General features: G+C 46.1%; 1 protein-coding gene across 1 annotated transcript in view; it reads left to right on the top strand.

Moving 5' to 3' along the window:
* The window catches only part of ARID3C (AT-rich interaction domain 3C), a 509,889-nt gene that overhangs the window by 447,996 nt on the left and 43,810 nt on the right, over positions 1 to 18,083 (top strand). The window contains exons 4-5 of the mRNA XM_030192839.1: positions 10,652 to 10,835; positions 15,952 to 16,196. Coding sequence (XP_030048699.1) covers positions 10,652 to 10,835; positions 15,952 to 16,196 — 429 coding nt within the window. The remainder of the gene's footprint in view (positions 1 to 10,651; positions 10,836 to 15,951; positions 16,197 to 18,083) is intronic.

Raw genomic sequence — 18,083 nt, forward strand, 5'->3', positions numbered from 1 at the left:
AAATCAAGGCTTTGTCGCCGCAAAGCAGTATCACTCCTCCATATTTGGGATATAAATATGTTCTCAATCTGTTCACAATTCAGGTCTTTATCATACTGGGCTTTGTGTCTTGGTCAAGGGAGACAAACGTTATCCCAATCTCAGGTGAAACAAATCAAGGGCTTTAATATCAGCGTTGCTCCAATGGCTTTTTTTTTTTCTTGGTGGAAAACAAATGAAGCAGATCTCAAAAATAAAACAGTAATTTATTATTAAAACCTGAAGTTATATATACATAAATAGCCCGACACAGGCCGTGTTTCGCCTGACAGGGCTGCTTCAGGGGCTATACAACAATCCTTTACTCACAAGTTTAATTGATAATATTGGATATGTGCTGAGATGAACTGAAATTTCATACATAGGAGATCACTTTAGAAAAACAGCTCTATCAGAGATGCCAAAAGAGTATTGACACAACGTCAAACGATCAGTCTCTTATCTCTGAAATTGTTGTATAGCCCCTGCAGCCCTGTCGGGCGAAACACGGCCTGTGTCGGGCAATTTATGTATATATAACTTCAGGTTTTAATAATAAATTACTGTTTTATTTTTGCGATCTGCTTCGTTTGTTTTCCATCTTGGAGCTTGCAGACCGTTTGCCCTTGTGTTTTCTTGGACCCTCCCTTTTTTTTTTTTTCATGCCATTGACTTCATTCCCAGCAGTGGTCAACACAGCCGCTCTCTGGCAGTCAGTGAGTGTGGGCTCTGCTTCTGGCCAGGATAATGTTGTTACTGTGCTACAAAATCGTGCCTGTAGGTACCTGAAACTCTGCAACACTTTTTTCAAGTTTTCAGTTCAGTCTTTAACAGAACATGTATTATAGGGAAGGACAGGCATCAGTAACCTGCTTTTGTGCTCAAGCTTTGATCAGGTTGTACTGAATTTCGATACAGTAAACTCCAAGGCTGTAGGTTGGCATTGGCACACAATTTGAACTTAATCAGTCTCGTTTAACAAGGTTACTGTCCTCCGGGTAGATGGATTGAATCATTTCACTCTTCAATGCAAGCCTTATGTTGATTTGTAATGCGATACTGACACCTTCTGGCAGAATGAGAAAATTAAACCCTTTTATTGCATTCTATTTGAAATTTTAAGAAAGCATAGATTTTTATGCTAACAATTTCATTCAACAGCAGTACCAGCAAGAACCAGTAACTACCCTGGATGTCTCAGTGCCATCTGAAGCTAAACATGACCAAGGCTGAGCTTCTCATCTTTCCCCCTAAACCAACCTCTTCTCCTCCCCCATTCTCTATTTCTGTGGATAACACTCTCATCCTTCCTGTCTCATCAGCTCGTAACCTTGGGGTCATCTTCGACTCCTCCCTCTCCTTCTCTGCACATATTCAACAGACTGCTAAAACCTGTCGTTTCTTTCTCTATATCACCAAAATTCGCCCTTTCCTTTCTGAGCACACTACCAGAACCCTCATCCACGCTCTTATCACCTCTCGCTTAGACTATTGCAACTTGCTTCTCACAGGTCTCCCACTTAGCCATCTCTCTCCTCTTCAATCTGTTTAAAATTCTGCTGCACAACTAATATTTCGCCAGTGTCGTTATGCTCGTATTAGCCCTCTCCTCAAGTCACTTCACTGGCTCCCTATCCGTTTCCGCATACAGTTCAAACTCCTCTTATTGACTTACAAGTGCATTCACTCTGCAGCTCCTCAGTACCTCTCCACTCTCATCTCTCCCTACATTCCTCCCCGGGAACTCCGTTCACTGGGTAAATCTATCTTATCTGCACCCTTCTCCTCCACAGCTAACTCCAGACTCCGTTCCTTTTATCTTGCTGCACCATATGCCTGGAATAGACTTCCTGAGCCGGTACGTCAAGCTCCATCTCTGGCCGTCTTCAAATCTAAGCTAAAAGCCCACATTTTTTATGCTGCTTTTAACTCCTAACCCTTATTCACTTGTTCAGAACCCTTATTTTATCATCCTCACTTTAATATTCCCTTATCTCTTGTTTGTCCTGTTTGTCTGTCCTAATTAGATTGTAAGCTCTGTCGAGCAGGGACTGTCGCTTCATGTTCAAGTGTACAGCACTGCATACGTCTAGTAGCGCTATAGAAATGATAAGTAGTAGTAGTAGTTGGTTCTGGGTGGAGCTATGGGCGGGCCCTAAATCAACCGCTTGGGAGGCTGTCCCCCTTGGCAGCTCTGCAAATGGCATCTGTTGGCCCCTAGAAGTAGTCTTGCTGTACTATCTCAAAAAGGCTAGTGCTTTTCAGCTTGGAGAAGAGACGGCTGAGGGGACACATGATAGAGGTATATAAAATAATGAGTGGAGTGGAACGGTCGGATGTGAAGTGTCTGTTCACGCTTTCCAAAAATACTAGGACTAGGGGGCATGCGATGAAACTACAGTGTAGTAAATTTAAAACAAACCGGAGAAAACGTTTCTTCACCCAACGCGTAATTAAACTCTGGAATTCATTGCCGGAGAACGTGGTGAAGGCGGTTAGCTTCGCAGAGTTTAAAAAGGGGTTGGACGGTTTCCTAAAGGACAAGTCCATAGACCGCTACTAAATGGACTTGGGAAAAAATCCACAATTTCGGGAATAACTTGTATAAAATGTTTGTACGTTTGGGTAGCTTGCCAGGTGCCCTTGACCTGGATTGGCCGCTGTCGGGGACAGGATGCTGGGCTCGATGGATCTTTGGTCTTTTCCCAGTATGGCATTACTTATGTACTTATGCCAAAGAAGAGAACACCTAGGGTGGCAAATTTTGAAAATGCCAAACATGCAAGACAAAGAGAACCTGATTCTATGTGTTTTACGACAGTGTGCTGACCATTCTTCAAAGGGGTACCACCTTAGGCCCCTGGCATTCTCCCTGGTTCTGCCCTTGGCCAGCCCATGAATCTCAAGAAAGATCTGTTAGATATCTATACTGACTCATACAAACCAAAAAAAAGAATAGATTTTTACAATTTGATTATAGTGGAGGAGTGGCCTAGTGGTTAGGGTGGTGGACTTTGGTCCTGGGGAACTGAGGAACTGATTTTGATTCCCACTTCAGGCACAGGCAGCTCCTTGTGACTCTGGGCAAGTCACTTAACCCTCCATTGCCACATGTAAGCCGCATTGAGCCTGCCATGAGTGGGAAAGCGTGGGGTACAAATGTAACAAAAATAAAATAGATACTATTGGAGATTCTACATTGAATGTTGCTACTATTGGAGATTCTACATGGAATGTTGCTATTCCACTAGCAGAAAACGAGTTCACAATATCAATGTCTCTGGTAACATTCAACTGCTAATAACCACAAACCAGGACTCAAAAGCCACCTACTGCGAGTAAGTGTAGTAATAAACAGTTATTTCACCCGTATGTGATCAATAATTTTTATGTGTAGAGTACCCTCAGATATAAACCACCGTAACTGCAGTCAATAATGCTGCTACAGCGTGGCATAGCACTTCTTTCATTGGGCGGATCCAGGGGAAGGCAATTGCTAATTGTTTCAGCAAGGCAACACAGTTCTGCCAGAGAGGCAAGAACTCACGAGATAAGTGTACAGTTTTTTTCACCTAGTATATGTAATCTTTTAAACAAATGAATAAGTGATTTTATAGCACTGTGGTGATTGGGATGCAAAAAAATATGAGCAGAGGTTGCTCTTTACCCAAAAAAATATAGTAGGAGTTACCCAATGAAAGAAGTGCTATGCCACGCTGTAGCAGCATTATTGACTGCAGTTACGGTGGTTTATATCTGAGGGTACTCTACACATAAAAATTATTGATCACATACGGGTGAAATAACTGTTTATTACTACACTTACTCGCAGTAGGTGGCTTTTGAGTCCTGGTTTGTGGTTATTAGCTATTCCACTAGCAACATTCCATGTAGAAGGCTGCGCAGGCTTCTGTTTCTGTGAGTCTGATGTGCAGGACGTCAGACTCACAGAAGCAGAAGCCTGTGCGGCCACATTGGTGATCTGCAAGGGCCGACTTCTACATGGAATGTTGCTAGTGGAATAGCAACATTCCATGTAGAATCTCAAATAGTAGCAACAGTGGAGGAGTGGCCTAGTGGTTAGGGTGGTGGACTTTGGTCCTGAGGAACTGAGTTCGATTCCTGGCACAGGCAGCTCCTTGTGACTCTGGGCAAGTCACTTAACTCTCCATTGCCTGCCATGAGTGGGAAAGCATGGGGTACAAATGTAACAAACCTGTATTGACTCTGTAGAATATGAGCTGTTTTGAAGAAGAATTTCCAAATGTGGTTGTATTTCTATTGTTAAGAGAAGACGATCCTGCTCTATAACCACTCTTCCCTCTAAGTTGAGCAGGAGTCCTGCCAGTGGGGGGTGCTAATTCACTATCACATTTTCAATAGTGAGGGACCGACAGGTTCTGCAGGACTCCAGAGAACCTGCCTGTCCCTAGTGATTGGAAACATGGCCACTGCTGTAGCAAGGGCGGAGCGGTGGGGGCGGTCTGCCCCGGGTGCACGCTGCTGGAGGGTGTGGAGAGCGGCTCCGCTGGTTCCCTGCTCCCTCTGCCCCGGAACAGGTTACTTCCTGTTCCGGGGGAGCGGGGGGCCGGCGGGCGCGCGGCTGCTCTCTGCACCCTCCAGCAGCCAAGAATGCACCGGGGGGGGGGGGGGGGGGCTTGATGCGTCGGGGAGGGGGGTATCATTGCACCTGGGGGGGGGGGTGTCATGCTGCAGCCTGGGGGGATGGACGCTGCTGCACCCGAGGGGGGGGTGCACAGCGGCGATCCACTCCGGGTGGAAGCCAACCTAGGATCGTCACTGCCACTGGCAGTAACGCGGTTGGATGATTTCCACTCAGCTTAGAGGGAACAGTGTATATACTACTACTGCTACTACTTGACATTTCTAAAGCGCTACTAGGGTTACACAGCTTACAATCTAAAGGACAAATGTACAGTCAGTCAAATAGGGGCAGTCTAGATTTCCTGAAAGGTATAAAGGTTAGGTGCCGAAAGCAACATTGAAGAGGTGGGCTTTGAGCAAAGATTTGAAGATGGGTAGGGAGGGGGCTTGGCGTAAGGGCTCAGGAAGTTTATTCCAAGCATAGGGTGAGGCGAGGCAGAATGGGCGGAGCCCGGAGTTGGTGGTGGTGGAGAAGGGTACTGAGAAACTTACCTAAATCTCCACTACCCAAGTTGCAAAGATCTAACATATAAAACAACGTATGCATCCAGCTTCTCCTATATAAGCACGTAACTATGGAACGCATTGCCAAGCGCCATGAAAACAACTTATGGCCACGTAAACTTCCGGAAAGCACTAAAAACTAACCTGTTCGTAAAGGCATACCCTGACGATCTAACCTAAACGCCTGAACCCTGCAACACAACGAAACCAAAACCGTACTGGAAATAACTAAACCCGTCCTCCTCTTTACGATCCCCAAATGTTTTTTGTCACACATGAACTTCACCCTGTATTTTGTTCATGCCAGAACTGGCGATCGCTTAATGGTATTATGTAAGCCACATTGAGCCTGCAAAAAGGTGGGAAAATGTGGGATACAAATGTAACAAATAGCAACCAAAAAACAGTGGGTATTACAAATTGATTGTGAATGGATAACAGAGGGGGAGAGGACCTCAGACCAGTGACACTTTTTTTAATCAATTAAGATTATAATCGTGTGGTCACAGATATGTAATCACTGGTCCTCTGCCAACCTCCTCCCTCAATGTTTGTTTGTGCGTTTCTTATATTTATTAGTGCTGAACTTCTCCAACATAACATAGTAGATGATGGCAGAAAAAGACCTGCACGGTCCATCCAGTCTGCCCAACAAGATAACTCATATTTGCTGCTTTTTGTGTATACCCTACTTTGATTTGTACCTGTGCTCTTCAGGGCACAGACCGTATAAGTCTGCCCCGCACTATCCCCGCCTCCCAACCACCAGCCCCACCTCCCAACCACCGGCTCCGGCACAGGCACAGACCGTATAAGTCTGCCCAGCACTATCCTCACCTCCCCACCACCAGCCCTGCCTCCCACCACCGGCTCTGGCACAGACCGTATAAGTCTGCCCAGCTCTATCCTCGCCTCCCAACCACCAGCCTCGCCTCCCAACCACCGGCTCTGGCACAGACCGTATAAGTCTGCCCCGCACTATCCCCGCCTCCCAACCACCAGCCCCTCCTCCCAACCACCGGCTCTGGCACAGACCGTATAAGTCTGCCCAGCTCTATCCTCGCCTCCCAACCACCAGCCTCGCCTCCCAACCACCGGCTCTGGCACAGACCGTACAAGTCTGTCCAGCACTATCCCCGCCTCCCAACCACCAGTCCCGCTTCCCACCACCGGCTCTGGCACAGGCCGTATAAGTCTGCCCAGCACTATCCCCGCCTCCCAACCACCAGCCCCTCCTCCCAACCACCGGCTCTGGCACAGACCGTATAAGTCTTTCCAGCACTATCCCTGCCTCCCAACCATCAGCCCCGCCTCCAGATCTTGACTAAGCTCCTGAGGATCCATTCCTTCGGCACAGGATTCCTTTATGCTTATCCCACGCATGTTTGAATTCCGTTACATATTCAAAAAAACACAGCTTTGTGGGGTGCTCTTCCCCTGATGAAGCCCCATGTGGCGAAACGGGACGGTTGGGGAGCCCCTGGTTGGAGCAGTCATGAGCTAAGTAGCTGTGGTGTTTTTTTTGAATATGTTGGAGAAGGTTCAGCACTAATAAATATAAGAAACGCACAAACGAACATTGAGGGAGGAGGTTGGCAGAGGACCAGTGATTACATATCTGTGACCACACGATTATAATCTTAATTGATTAAAAATAAAGTGTCACTGGTCTGAGGTCCTCTCCCTCTCTGTTATCCATTCACAATCGATTTGTAATACCCGCTGTTTTTTTGGTTGCTATTTGTTATAGTCCAGTGGTATGATCCCCCTTTTTGGTTTTGGATAGAGGAGTGTGGTAGCCGTGTTAGTCCACTCTTAAGGTTATCAATAGAAATCAAACAAAATAAAACATGGAAAAGAAAATAAGATGATACCTTTTTTATTGGACATAACTTAATACATTTCTTGATTAGCTTTCGAAGGTTGCCCTTCTTCGTCAGATCGGAAATAAGCAAATGGTTTTGGATACAAATGTAACAAATAAATAAAGACGTTTTTCATCGGTAGCCTCAGATTGGATATTGGGCTGCAACTGTTTATAAATAGGATCCTTGAAGTAATACGGCTTTGACCGTGAAGATGATCGGTGGACACATCGATACAGGAATATTTGCACAATTCTCTGGATAGGTTGGTGGTGGAGAAAATTGTCCCAGTGTTAAGGTCTCCATTGACAGAGATGTTAAAAATGTATGTTACTGCTTTTATAAAGTAGAGACTTCATATTCTATAGAGTCAGTACAGGTTAAACGGACAGTTAACCGTTCCAGAGATTTTGATAATTGTGAGAATATTTGTAGTCATGTGTACTGAATATGGAAAGTTTTTAGAGATTGTGATTGCACAAATTTATAATCAGATTGTAAAAATCTATTCTTTTTTTGGTTTGTAAGAGTTAGTATATTGAAGAATAGTTATAGTTTAAGTCCCAGTGCAGGAGTGGAGGAGTGGCCTAGTGGTTAGGGTGGTGGACTTTGGTCCTGAGGAACTGAGTTCAATTCCCACTTCAGGCATAGGCAGCTCCTTGTGACTCTGGGCAAGTCACTTAACCCTCCATTGCCCCATGTAAGCCGCATTGAGCCTGCCATGAGTGGGAAAGCGCAGGGTACAAATGTAACAAAAATAAAATAGATACTATTGGAGATTCTACATGGAATGTTGCTACTATTGGAGATTCTACATGGAATGTTGCTATTCCACTAGCAACATTCCATGTAGAAGGCTGCGCAGGCTTCTGTTTCTGTGAGTCTGACGTCCTGCACGTACGTGCAGGACGTCAGACTCACAGAAGCAGAAGCCTGCGCGGCCACATTGGTGATCTGCAAGGGCCGACTTCTACATGGAATGTTGCTATTCCACTAGCAACATTCCATGTAGAATCTCAAATAGTAGCAACAGTGGAGGAGTGGCCTAAGGGTGGTGGACTTTGGTCCTGAGGAACTGAGTTTGATTCCCGGTACAGGCAGCTCCTTGTGACTCTGGGCAAGTCACTTAACCCTCCATTGCCCCAAGTAAGCTGCATTGAGCCTGCCATGAGTGGGAAAGCACGGGGTACAAATGTAACAAAAAAAAAGTGTGATTTGTATTTGGAGATAGCTCTACCTGCCTTTTTTCCAAAGAAAGAATGTGAGATTTTCCAAACCTCGGATTTCAGCTAGAGAAAGTGTTTCACCCCCAGCCACACGGAAGCTCCCATTCCCTCTCTCTCTCCCCCCACCCCACCCCCCTACTGCTTTGTGCTATCAATCAATCTCAGCCAGCCTCTGTCTAATCAGGGACAGCTGCTGGAGTGGAAACGCAAGCCCCACTTAACTTTCTGTAGCGGAGATGGTGAGAGAAGAGCCAGGTGAAGTTGGACTGAATATCATAATTAGCCTTTGTATTAGCAGCTGACCTGACTTGTCAATGAACTGTACAGATTGGAATTGATCTCAGTTTAGAAGCACAACATGAGGCGAGCGACTGACAGAGAATGCGACGGGCAAGCATGCTAGCGTCAGTGGGTAGAGGCACTTCCCCGCCAGATTTCCTTCCCACCGTGGAAGGGGTACCATGTAATCCTCTTCCTCCTCACATTGCTGTGCTCCTACACATCTGGGTAAACCCTCACTCCCCATTAATGACAGTTTATATAGGGCTGCTCCAGTGCCCCCGCAGGAATCCACCAGCTGTTTATCACGGAGTGTCATCCAGGTCTATGCGTTTATGTACCTTCTATCCTGGCACCATGTTAAGGAGTATTTAAACAACTTTATAAAGTCATTAATCTGTGCACATTTTTGGATACTACAGCCAGGGTCAATGAGAGATAAAGCCGAGCTGCGCCCCCAGGGCCGGCGTGGGAGGGGGTGGAATTCCCTCAGGATCCCCGCCAGGCACGGTATTTGCATTGCAGTTGTGGCGATCTGGAGCGGGGTGGCAGCCCTGCCCCCGTTCTGGCGGCAGCGCCCCTACCCCGGGCCCGGCTCAGTGGCCCTGTGTGCCCCCATGTGTGCATGTCCCCCCACCCCCACGTGGGCCTGCTGACTTGCTTAATACTTGTCTCCTGCTCCTGTGCCAGGACCGCGTTAACTCTTCTCTGCTGCAAGGTCCTTCTTCCTGCTGTGTTTGCGGAAACAGGAAGTACTTCACACAGGAGACGAGACGTGGCCGAAAGAAGGACCTGTGACCTGCAAAACAGAGTTAACTACTACTACTACTATGATAATTCCCCGGGTGGGCCCCCTTTGGAGGCCGGGCCCTAGGGAATTTTGCCCCTTCTGCACCCCCCCTCGGCGGCCCTGGCTAAAGGAATCTAAAATTAATGACACAGATGTTCAGTCAGATTAATCACTAGCTTTAAAGGTCACATGTTCTGTCTGCTGCTGTTTGACTATCGTGTTCATTATGTTTGTCATTGTACTTCAGAGTTTTTAGAATTAGTTTAAAAGGTATTAAAATTTAAAAAGTATAAGAGCAGCATAATACTTTTAGTTTTGTTTGTACTGTCGTAGCACAGAATCTATATAATAATTTGTAACTCTGCTTCCCTGGATGGCTGGCTGGCTGGGTTCGTAACAGCATGCTGATGTCAGCTCGCTTCCAGGGTTCCCTTCCCTCTCAGTGTCCCGCCCTCGCGTAAAGACGACATGACATCAGAGGAGGGCGGGACACTGAGAGGGAAGGCAAGGAAAGGCTGGAGGTGACGCGAGCCCAGCCTGCCGCTGCTGCGACCTCAGGTAAGATGAACGGCTTAAAGGCAGGGCGGCAGGAAGGACAGAGTCACTGGTCATTGAGGGGAGGGGAGAATCGGAGGGCATGGATTGGATGGGATGGGATGGCAGGGCAGGGCAGAGGGGAATTGCTGGACACAGATGGGATGGGAGGAGAGGAGAGAATTGCGGGGCACGGATGGGAGGGCAGAGGAGAATCGCTGGACATTGTGGGGATGGGAGGCGAGGGGAGAATCGCAAGACACCGAGGGCAGGGCAGAGGAGAATCGCTGGACATGGAGGGGAGGCCAGAATTGCGAAACACGGAGGGGACGGCAGGACAGAGGAGAATCGCTGGACATGGAGGGGAGGCCAGAATCGCGGGACATGGAGGGGATGGGAGGGGAGGGAAGAATCCCTGGACATGGAGGGGAGGGCAGGGGACAGAGGAGAAATCGCTTAGATAAGAGCCTTCCTAGGGCCCGTTTCATTTTTGACGAAATGGGCTTTGTTGCTTGTTAAATATATTTTCACTGTACTTCATTGCCTAGATGTTCTTTTAATATTGTTCCTATGCTACGTTTGTGGTGTAAGGGTAGTGTAGCTGTGAGATTAAAGGGTCTTTCCAGTAGCTGTTCCATGTTCAACCTGGACCTACACTTCACATCTCCTGGGTAGAAACGTACTTGAGTTGAGCTTCTGCATTGAGAGATTCCTTTACCTTGAGATTGTAGATTGTACTTATGAATACAACCCGACTTCTTTTGCTCCAGGTACTCCAGTGAATCGCATCCCTATCATGGCCAAGCAGGTACTGGACCTTTACACCCTGTACAGGCTGGTGACAGAGAAGGGTGGCCTAGTGGAGGTGATCAACAAGAAAATTTGGAGAGAAATCACCAAGGGTCTCAACCTCCCAACCTCCATCACCAGTGCCGCTTTCACGCTCCGGACACAGTGAGTATCAGCTGGCAATGGTATCCCGGCTGTGTCAGATTTTAGTAGTGCCTCTGGGGAAAGGTTCAGACCCATATTCAAAAGAAGCTATATTATATTCAACGGCAGTTTGTGAATGTAGAACGTTTCTGTCTTTGGATTTTTGGCTTTTATATAGATAGAGTTGAGTCAAAACTCCATCAGAATGGACCGATATTTTCCATATATGAACGGGGCAAAGAGAGGATGGAGAGAGGGTGAGTCGTGAAATTATCCAGAGAGTGGCAATATTCAGCCGCAGTCCACATAGGTTATACAGGTCACCTGCAATTATATTTACGTTTGTTTATTTATATCACGCCTTTATCCAAGGTGGGTAACAACGCAACGTACAGAATATCAAAAAATACAACAGTACAAACGTCTAATAAATACAATAACAGCAGATCCACACAGATACAGCAACAAGGGCATCAGAAAAGATTATGGTGCAGCAGATAGCACTTCAGCATCCGCTTAAATAATGCAGTACTCTGTTGAGATTTCAAAGAAAAAGGCAGTTTATTCAATGCCTGAGGTCCAGCCACAGAAAGGATACCAGTTCTAGTGATTTGTAATCACAAACGCTTCAGGTCTGGCTGCTCTGGCATCTTGTGTGTTTTAATGTACAGAACGGGTTGAACGGGTAGACGTGAAATGCTTGTTTACTTTTTCCAAAAATACTAGGACTAAGGGGCATGCAAAGAAGCTAGAAAGTAGTAAATTTAAAACGAAATCGGAGAAAATATTTCTTCATTCAGTGTGTAAATAAACTTTGCAATTCGTTGCCAGAGAATGTAGTAAAAGCGGTTAGCTTAGCGGGGTTTTAAAAAAGGTTTGGATGGCTTCCTAAAGCAAAAGTCCATAGACCATTATTAAAATGGACTTGGGGAAAATCCACTGCTTATTTCTAGAATAAGCAGCATAAAATGTATTGTACTGTTTTGGGTTTCTGCCAGGTACTTGTGACCTGGATTGGCCGCTGTTGGAAACAGGATGCTGGGCTTGAGGGACCTTCGGTCTGTCCCAGTATGGCAATACTTATGCACTTGGGATTCTGAATGGAATCTTGCTACTCTTTAGGGTTCTAAATGGAATGTTGCTATACACTTTGAAATTCTGTATGGAATCTTGTTATTCTTTAGAATTCTAGAATCTTGCTACTCTTTGGGGTTCTACATGAAATGTTACTATTGTTTGGGTTTTTGCCAGGTACTTGTGACCTAGATTGGCCACTGTTGGAAACAGAATGCTGGGCTTGATGGACCTTCGGTCTGTCCCAGTATGGCAATACTTATGTACTTACGATGCTGAGTATTGCGTTCAGTTCTGATCACCATATCTCAAAAAAGATATAGCGGAATTAGAAAAGAAGAGCGACCAAAATGATAAAGGGAATGGAACTCCTGTTGTATGAGGAAAGGCTAAACAGATTAGGGCTCTTCAGCATGGAAAAGAAACAGATGAGAGGAGATATGATTGAAATCTACAAAACCCTAAGTGGTGTAGAATGAGTAGAAGTAAATTGATTTTTTACTTGTTCCAAAAGTACAAAGACTAGGGGGCACTTGAGAAAGTTACATGGAAATACTTTTAAAACAAATGGGAGGAAATATTTTTTCACTCAACGAGTAGTTAAGCTCTGGAACTCTTTGCCGGAGGATGTGGTAACAGCAGTTAGCTTATCAGGGTTTAAAAAAGGTTTGGACAAATTCCTGGAGGAAAAGTCCGTAGTCTACTATAGAGACAGACATGGGGAAGCCACTGCTTGCCCCGGGATTTTGCTGCTAATTGGGTTTCTGCCAGGTACTTGTGACCTCGCTTGGCCACTGTTCGGAAAACAGGATACTGGGCTAGATTTTCTGACCCACTATGGCTACTCTTATGTTCTTACTTAAAACTGAGCATGCATGCAACGTGAGAGGAAGCAGGGCAGGCAATATGCAGAGAACAGCGCTGGAGCAAGGCTTCAGCTGACGGGGGTTGGGGACTCCTGCCAGCCAGTCCAGGGGCCCGAATCCAATTTGGGAGGGCCCATGCCCCTAAGGCCCCCTCCGTAGCTATGCCACTGCTTCAGCCCCAACAGAATGGGCCAGGTAGGCTCATGCTGTCTCCTGACATAAAACCTCCTTGAGTGCGCTCAGAGCTAACTCAGTAAAGTTAGGACTGCTGAAAACACTGCCTGACTTGCCTGGGCAGCAGTACTGAATATTACATAACTCCCAGGACCACCCGTCCCCAGCTCTGCCCAAACAACGCCACAGCAGTCAAAAAGAAAATTCAGCCGCACCGCCCAATTAAGTACAGCTGAATAATATCCTCTCCTGAGGTGCTCGATATGATTTAACCAGGCAGGAGTCTCTCCTGCCTACTGATACTCAGCTAATTTGCTTCCCAGATGGTAGTCTGGGTACCGATGCCATTGAACATCGGTGGTATCTGGATAACTTCCAGCAGCTGCCCTTATACCCCGATATTCAGTGCCGTATCTGGTTATGGTCCAGTGCTGAATGCCTGGGTATAAATTTGAAGTCGGTGCTGACTGCAGTGTTTAAATGTTGGAGGGAAGATATTTACAAAGCAGCAACAAGAAAGAAAATCAGCGGAAACTGTGGTGCATTCAAACATGATAGTTCACAAGGAAGAGCATATCCGTTTTCGTATCCTGTTCAAACTTCTTCTACTGACCTATAAATGTACTCACTCTGCTGCTCCCCAGTATCTCTCCACACTCGTCCTTCCCTACACCCCTTCCATGGATAAATCCTTCTTATCTGTTCCCTTCTCCGCTACTGCCAACTCCAGACTTCGCGCCTTCTGTCTCGTTGCACCCTACGTCTGGAATAGACTTCCTGAGCCCCTACGTCTTGCCCCATCCTTGGCCACCTTTAAATCTAGACTGAAAGCCCACCTCTTTAACATTGCTTTTGACTCGTAACCACTCGCCTCCACCTACCCTCCTCTCTTCCTTCCCGTTCACATTAATTGATTTGATTTGCTTACTTTATTTATTTTTTGTCTATTGGATTGTAAGCTCTTTGAGCAGGGACTGTCTTTCTTCTATGTTTGTGCAGTGCTGCGTACGCCTTGTAGCGCTATAGAAATGCTAAATAGTAGTAGTAGTAGTAGTAACCAGAAATACCAATAGTCTCAAGTCTAGCAAGAAGTCCATGATTAATAAGTCCACTATTCAATTGCCCTCCCCTTGTCCCTTCCTTCCTTCTCACCCATTACTTCCCTCACCCATAACTGTCTTGTCTGTCTGTATTATTTAGATTGTAAGCTCTTTGAGCAGGGACTTTCTTTCTTCTATGTTTGTGCAGCGCTGCGTACGCCTTGTAGCGCTATAGAAATGCTAAATAGTAGTAGTAGTAGTAAGGAAGAGCATACGGGTAGCAGGTTTCTGTATGAATCCACTGGAGACTCATTCTTCTTCTTTCTTGTAGATCATCTTCTTCTTTCTTTGCATCCCGGGGAAGGGTGTCTGCTGCTTTTTTCTCTCTCTAGAAAGTATGATGATAAAATATGCTTTCTCAAAAATATCACAGAACCTTGTTAGTATTTATCATAAGTATACAAGAATGTTAAGCCCAGGGGCGTAGCCAGACACCCAATATTGGGTGGGCCTGGGCCCAAGATGGGTGGACAGAAGAACTCTGCAATATCCCACAAGTGGTTTACTACTACTACTACTACTTAACATTTCTAGAGCGCTACTAGGGTTACGCAGCGCTTTACAAAATAAAGAAGGACGGTCCCTGCTCAAATGAGCTTACAATCTAAAGAACGAAATGTCAAGTTGGGCAGTCTAGATTTCCTGGTCTCTCCCTCTATAATCTATAGGAAAAACAATTGGGCCAATTCAGTTGTAATCTCAGGGAGCTCAAAGCGTCCTGTGATGTCATTGAACCGTCTTGCCATTGGTTAGTGCCTGTAAGTCCCAGGGACGTAGCCAGACACCCAATTTTGGGTGGGCCTGGGCCCAAGATGGGTGGGCAGAAGAATTCTACCCTGTCCCACAAGTGATTTGGTGTCTCTCTCTCTCACCTGCATGCCATATGGTCTCTCAAACATCCCCCCTCCCCCGCATACCTTTTAAATAGCAGATTTTCACCGGCAGCGAGCAGCAACTAATACACACTGCTCAGATTGGCCCCGCAGCCTTCCCTCTGATGCAACTTCCTGTTTCCGCATAGGCGGGAGTACGTCAGAGGGAAGGCTATGGGGCCGGTGTGAGCAGTATGTATCAGTCGCTGCTCACTGCAGAGGAAGATCTGCTATTTACAAGGTATGCAGGAGGTACAGTTGTTTGGAATTTTCGGCTGGTGGGGCTTGGGGATCCCTGCCAACCACATTATAGGTGTGCTGCTGCTGCTGCTGGGTGGGCCTGAGCACAAATTGGATGGGCCTGGGTCCACTTGGGCCCACCCTTGGCTACGCCACTGGTTAAGCCCTGGGCTTTGTAAAACAAAAAAAAAAATCCCAAACCACTCTCAAAAATAACACCTTTAGGGAAGGTATAAAAACATGGAAAGTACATCAGCTCCCCCCAAATCCCTGAAGTTAAGTAAAATGGAGCATTGCTACTTTTTCAGACCCTGCCAGGTACTTGTAAAGTAGACTGGCGACTGTTGGAAACAGGATACTGGACTCGATGGACTCTGCAGGAGCAGAGGCCGTCTGTGTGGATTTTCTATAGCATTATTCCCATATGCTGCTGAAAATCCAGACAGAACATCTCGGCACTGTGCACGGAGCTGCTGGAGTAGTCTGGAGGTGAAGCCTGGATGGAGCTGGATTGTATCCAGTTAGGCAAAATTCAGTGCCAGTAGCAGATAACTATCCAGCTGAACATTGCCGATACCTGGATAATGGGACTGGGTAACTCTATACCTGGATTTCCAGCACCATTATCTAAACAGTGGCTGGCTCTGAAAATCTAGATATATCTTCAAAATCCATGGCCAATGTTTAAGAGAATTGCTAACTGTGGAATTTGAAAGTTTAAATATTGTGTGTGTTTGTGTCGGGGGGGGGGGGGGTGGTATTATTATCCATCCTCAGAGGTTTATACAAACCAGCTGTTTCTCTCTTTCAGATATATGAAGTACCTCTACCCGTATGAATGTGAAAAACAAGGTCTCAGCTCTCCTGGGGAGCTCCAGGCTGCCATCGACAGCAACAGAAGAGAGGGCCGAAGGCAAAGCTTCGGCTCAACGTTGTTCAGCTACTCCCCGGTGGGAACGCCCACGGTGCTGTCCTCCCCCAAGATCCCCATTTCTGCTCTCACAATATCCACGCACAACGGCAACCAGCTCAACCAGTTACCGACAATCAAAAAAGGTGGGTGTGCATGCAAAGTGTACGTCTGTCCCACACTGTTCCCTCTAAGCTGAGCGGCAGTCCGCCACCTACAGTCCTGCCAGTGGGAGGTGCTATTTCACGATCACATTTTCAAAAGTAAAGGACACGCAATCTCTGCAGGACTCCAGGGAACTTGCCTATCTCTAGCAATTTAAAGTACGATATCGAAGCACCGGCCCCTACTGGCAACAATGCAGTTGGAGGAGTCCTGCTCTGCTTCGAAGGAATAGTGCTATCCCACCAGCTGTAGAACGCGGTTAAAACCTGCAACACAGTGGACCTATTAGTGTAAATGAATCACTATACCGTGTACTGACTAAGAATTTGTTTAAATAGCAGGCCTCAGAGACTGGTGGACAGTGGTGACGGGGACAGAACGAGTGGGGAGCCACAGGGAACAGCGCAAAGCTCAGTCCTCTTCAGTTTTTCCGCATACAGTTCAAACTCCTCTTATTGACATACAAGTGCATTCACTCTGCAGCTCCTCAGTACCTCTCCACTCTCATCTCTCCCTACATTCCTCCCCGGGAACTCCGTTCATTAGGTAAATCTCTCTTATCTGCACCCTTCTCCTCCACCGCTAACTCCAGACTCCGTTCCTTTTATCTTGCAGCACCATATGCCTGGAATAAACTTCCTGAGCTGTTACATCAAGCTCCATCTCTGGCCGTCTTCAAATCTAAGCTAAAAGCCTACCTTTTTGATGCTGCTTTTAACCCCTAACCCTTATTCACTTGTTCAGAACCCTTATTTTATCATCCTCACCTTAATATTCCCTTATCTCTTGTTTGTCCTGTTTGTCTGTCCTAATTAGATTGTAAGCTCTGTCGAGCAGGGACTGTCTCTTCATGTTCAAGTGTACAGCGCTGTGTACGTCTAGTAGCGCTATAGAAATGATAAGTAGTAGTAGTAGCATATCTGGGTCTAAAAAAGGTTCGGACAAGTTCCTGGAGGAAAAGTCCATAGTCGTCTATTGAGATAGACATAGGGAAGCTACTGGTTGCCCTAGGATTGGTAGTATGGAATGTTGCCACTATTTGGGGTTTCTGCCAGGTCCTTTTGACCTGGTTTAGCCACTGTTGGAAACAGGATACTGGGCTACACGGACCGTTAGTCTGATCCAGTATGGCTATTCTTATGTTCTTATGTATTCCACCCATCTACAATACTAGGCAGATCATAAGTTAACATTCACAAAACATAACGCAAATGCAATATTACCAAACAGAAAAAAAAAGTGTCTAAACAAAAATTATTTCAGTTTTTTGCAAATGGTAAGAAAATTCCTCTCAAATCGAATATCAGGAAGAACTGTGGAGGAGTGGCCTAGTGGTTAGGGGTGGTGGACTTTGGTCTTGGGGAACTGAGTTGGATTCCCACTTCAGGCACAGGCAGCTCCTTGTGACAATGGGCAAGTCACTTAACCCTCCATTGCCCCATGTAAGCCGCATTGAGCCTGCCATGAGTGGGAAAGCGCAGGGTACAAATGTAACAAAAATAAAATAGATACTGTTGGAGATTCTACATGGAATGTTGCTACTATTGAGATTCTGTTGCTACTATTGGAGATTCTACATGGAATGTTGCTACTATTGGAGATTCTACATGGAATGTTACTACTATTGAGCCTGCCATGAGTGGGAAAGCGTGGGGTACAAATGTAACAAAAATAAAATAGATACTATTGGAGATTCTACATGGAATGTTGCTTTTCTACTAGCAACATTCCATGTAGAAGGCTGCGCAGGCTTCTGTTTCTGTGAGTCTGACGTCCTGCACGTACGCGGCCACATTGCTGATCTGCAAGGGCCAACTTCTACATGGAATGTTGCTAGTGGAATAGCAACATTCCATGTAGAATCTCAA

Source organism: Microcaecilia unicolor, chromosome 2 (genome assembly GCF_901765095.1).
Source record: "Microcaecilia unicolor chromosome 2, aMicUni1.1, whole genome shotgun sequence".
Classification (NCBI taxonomy): Eukaryota; Metazoa; Chordata; class Amphibia; order Gymnophiona; family Siphonopidae; genus Microcaecilia; species Microcaecilia unicolor.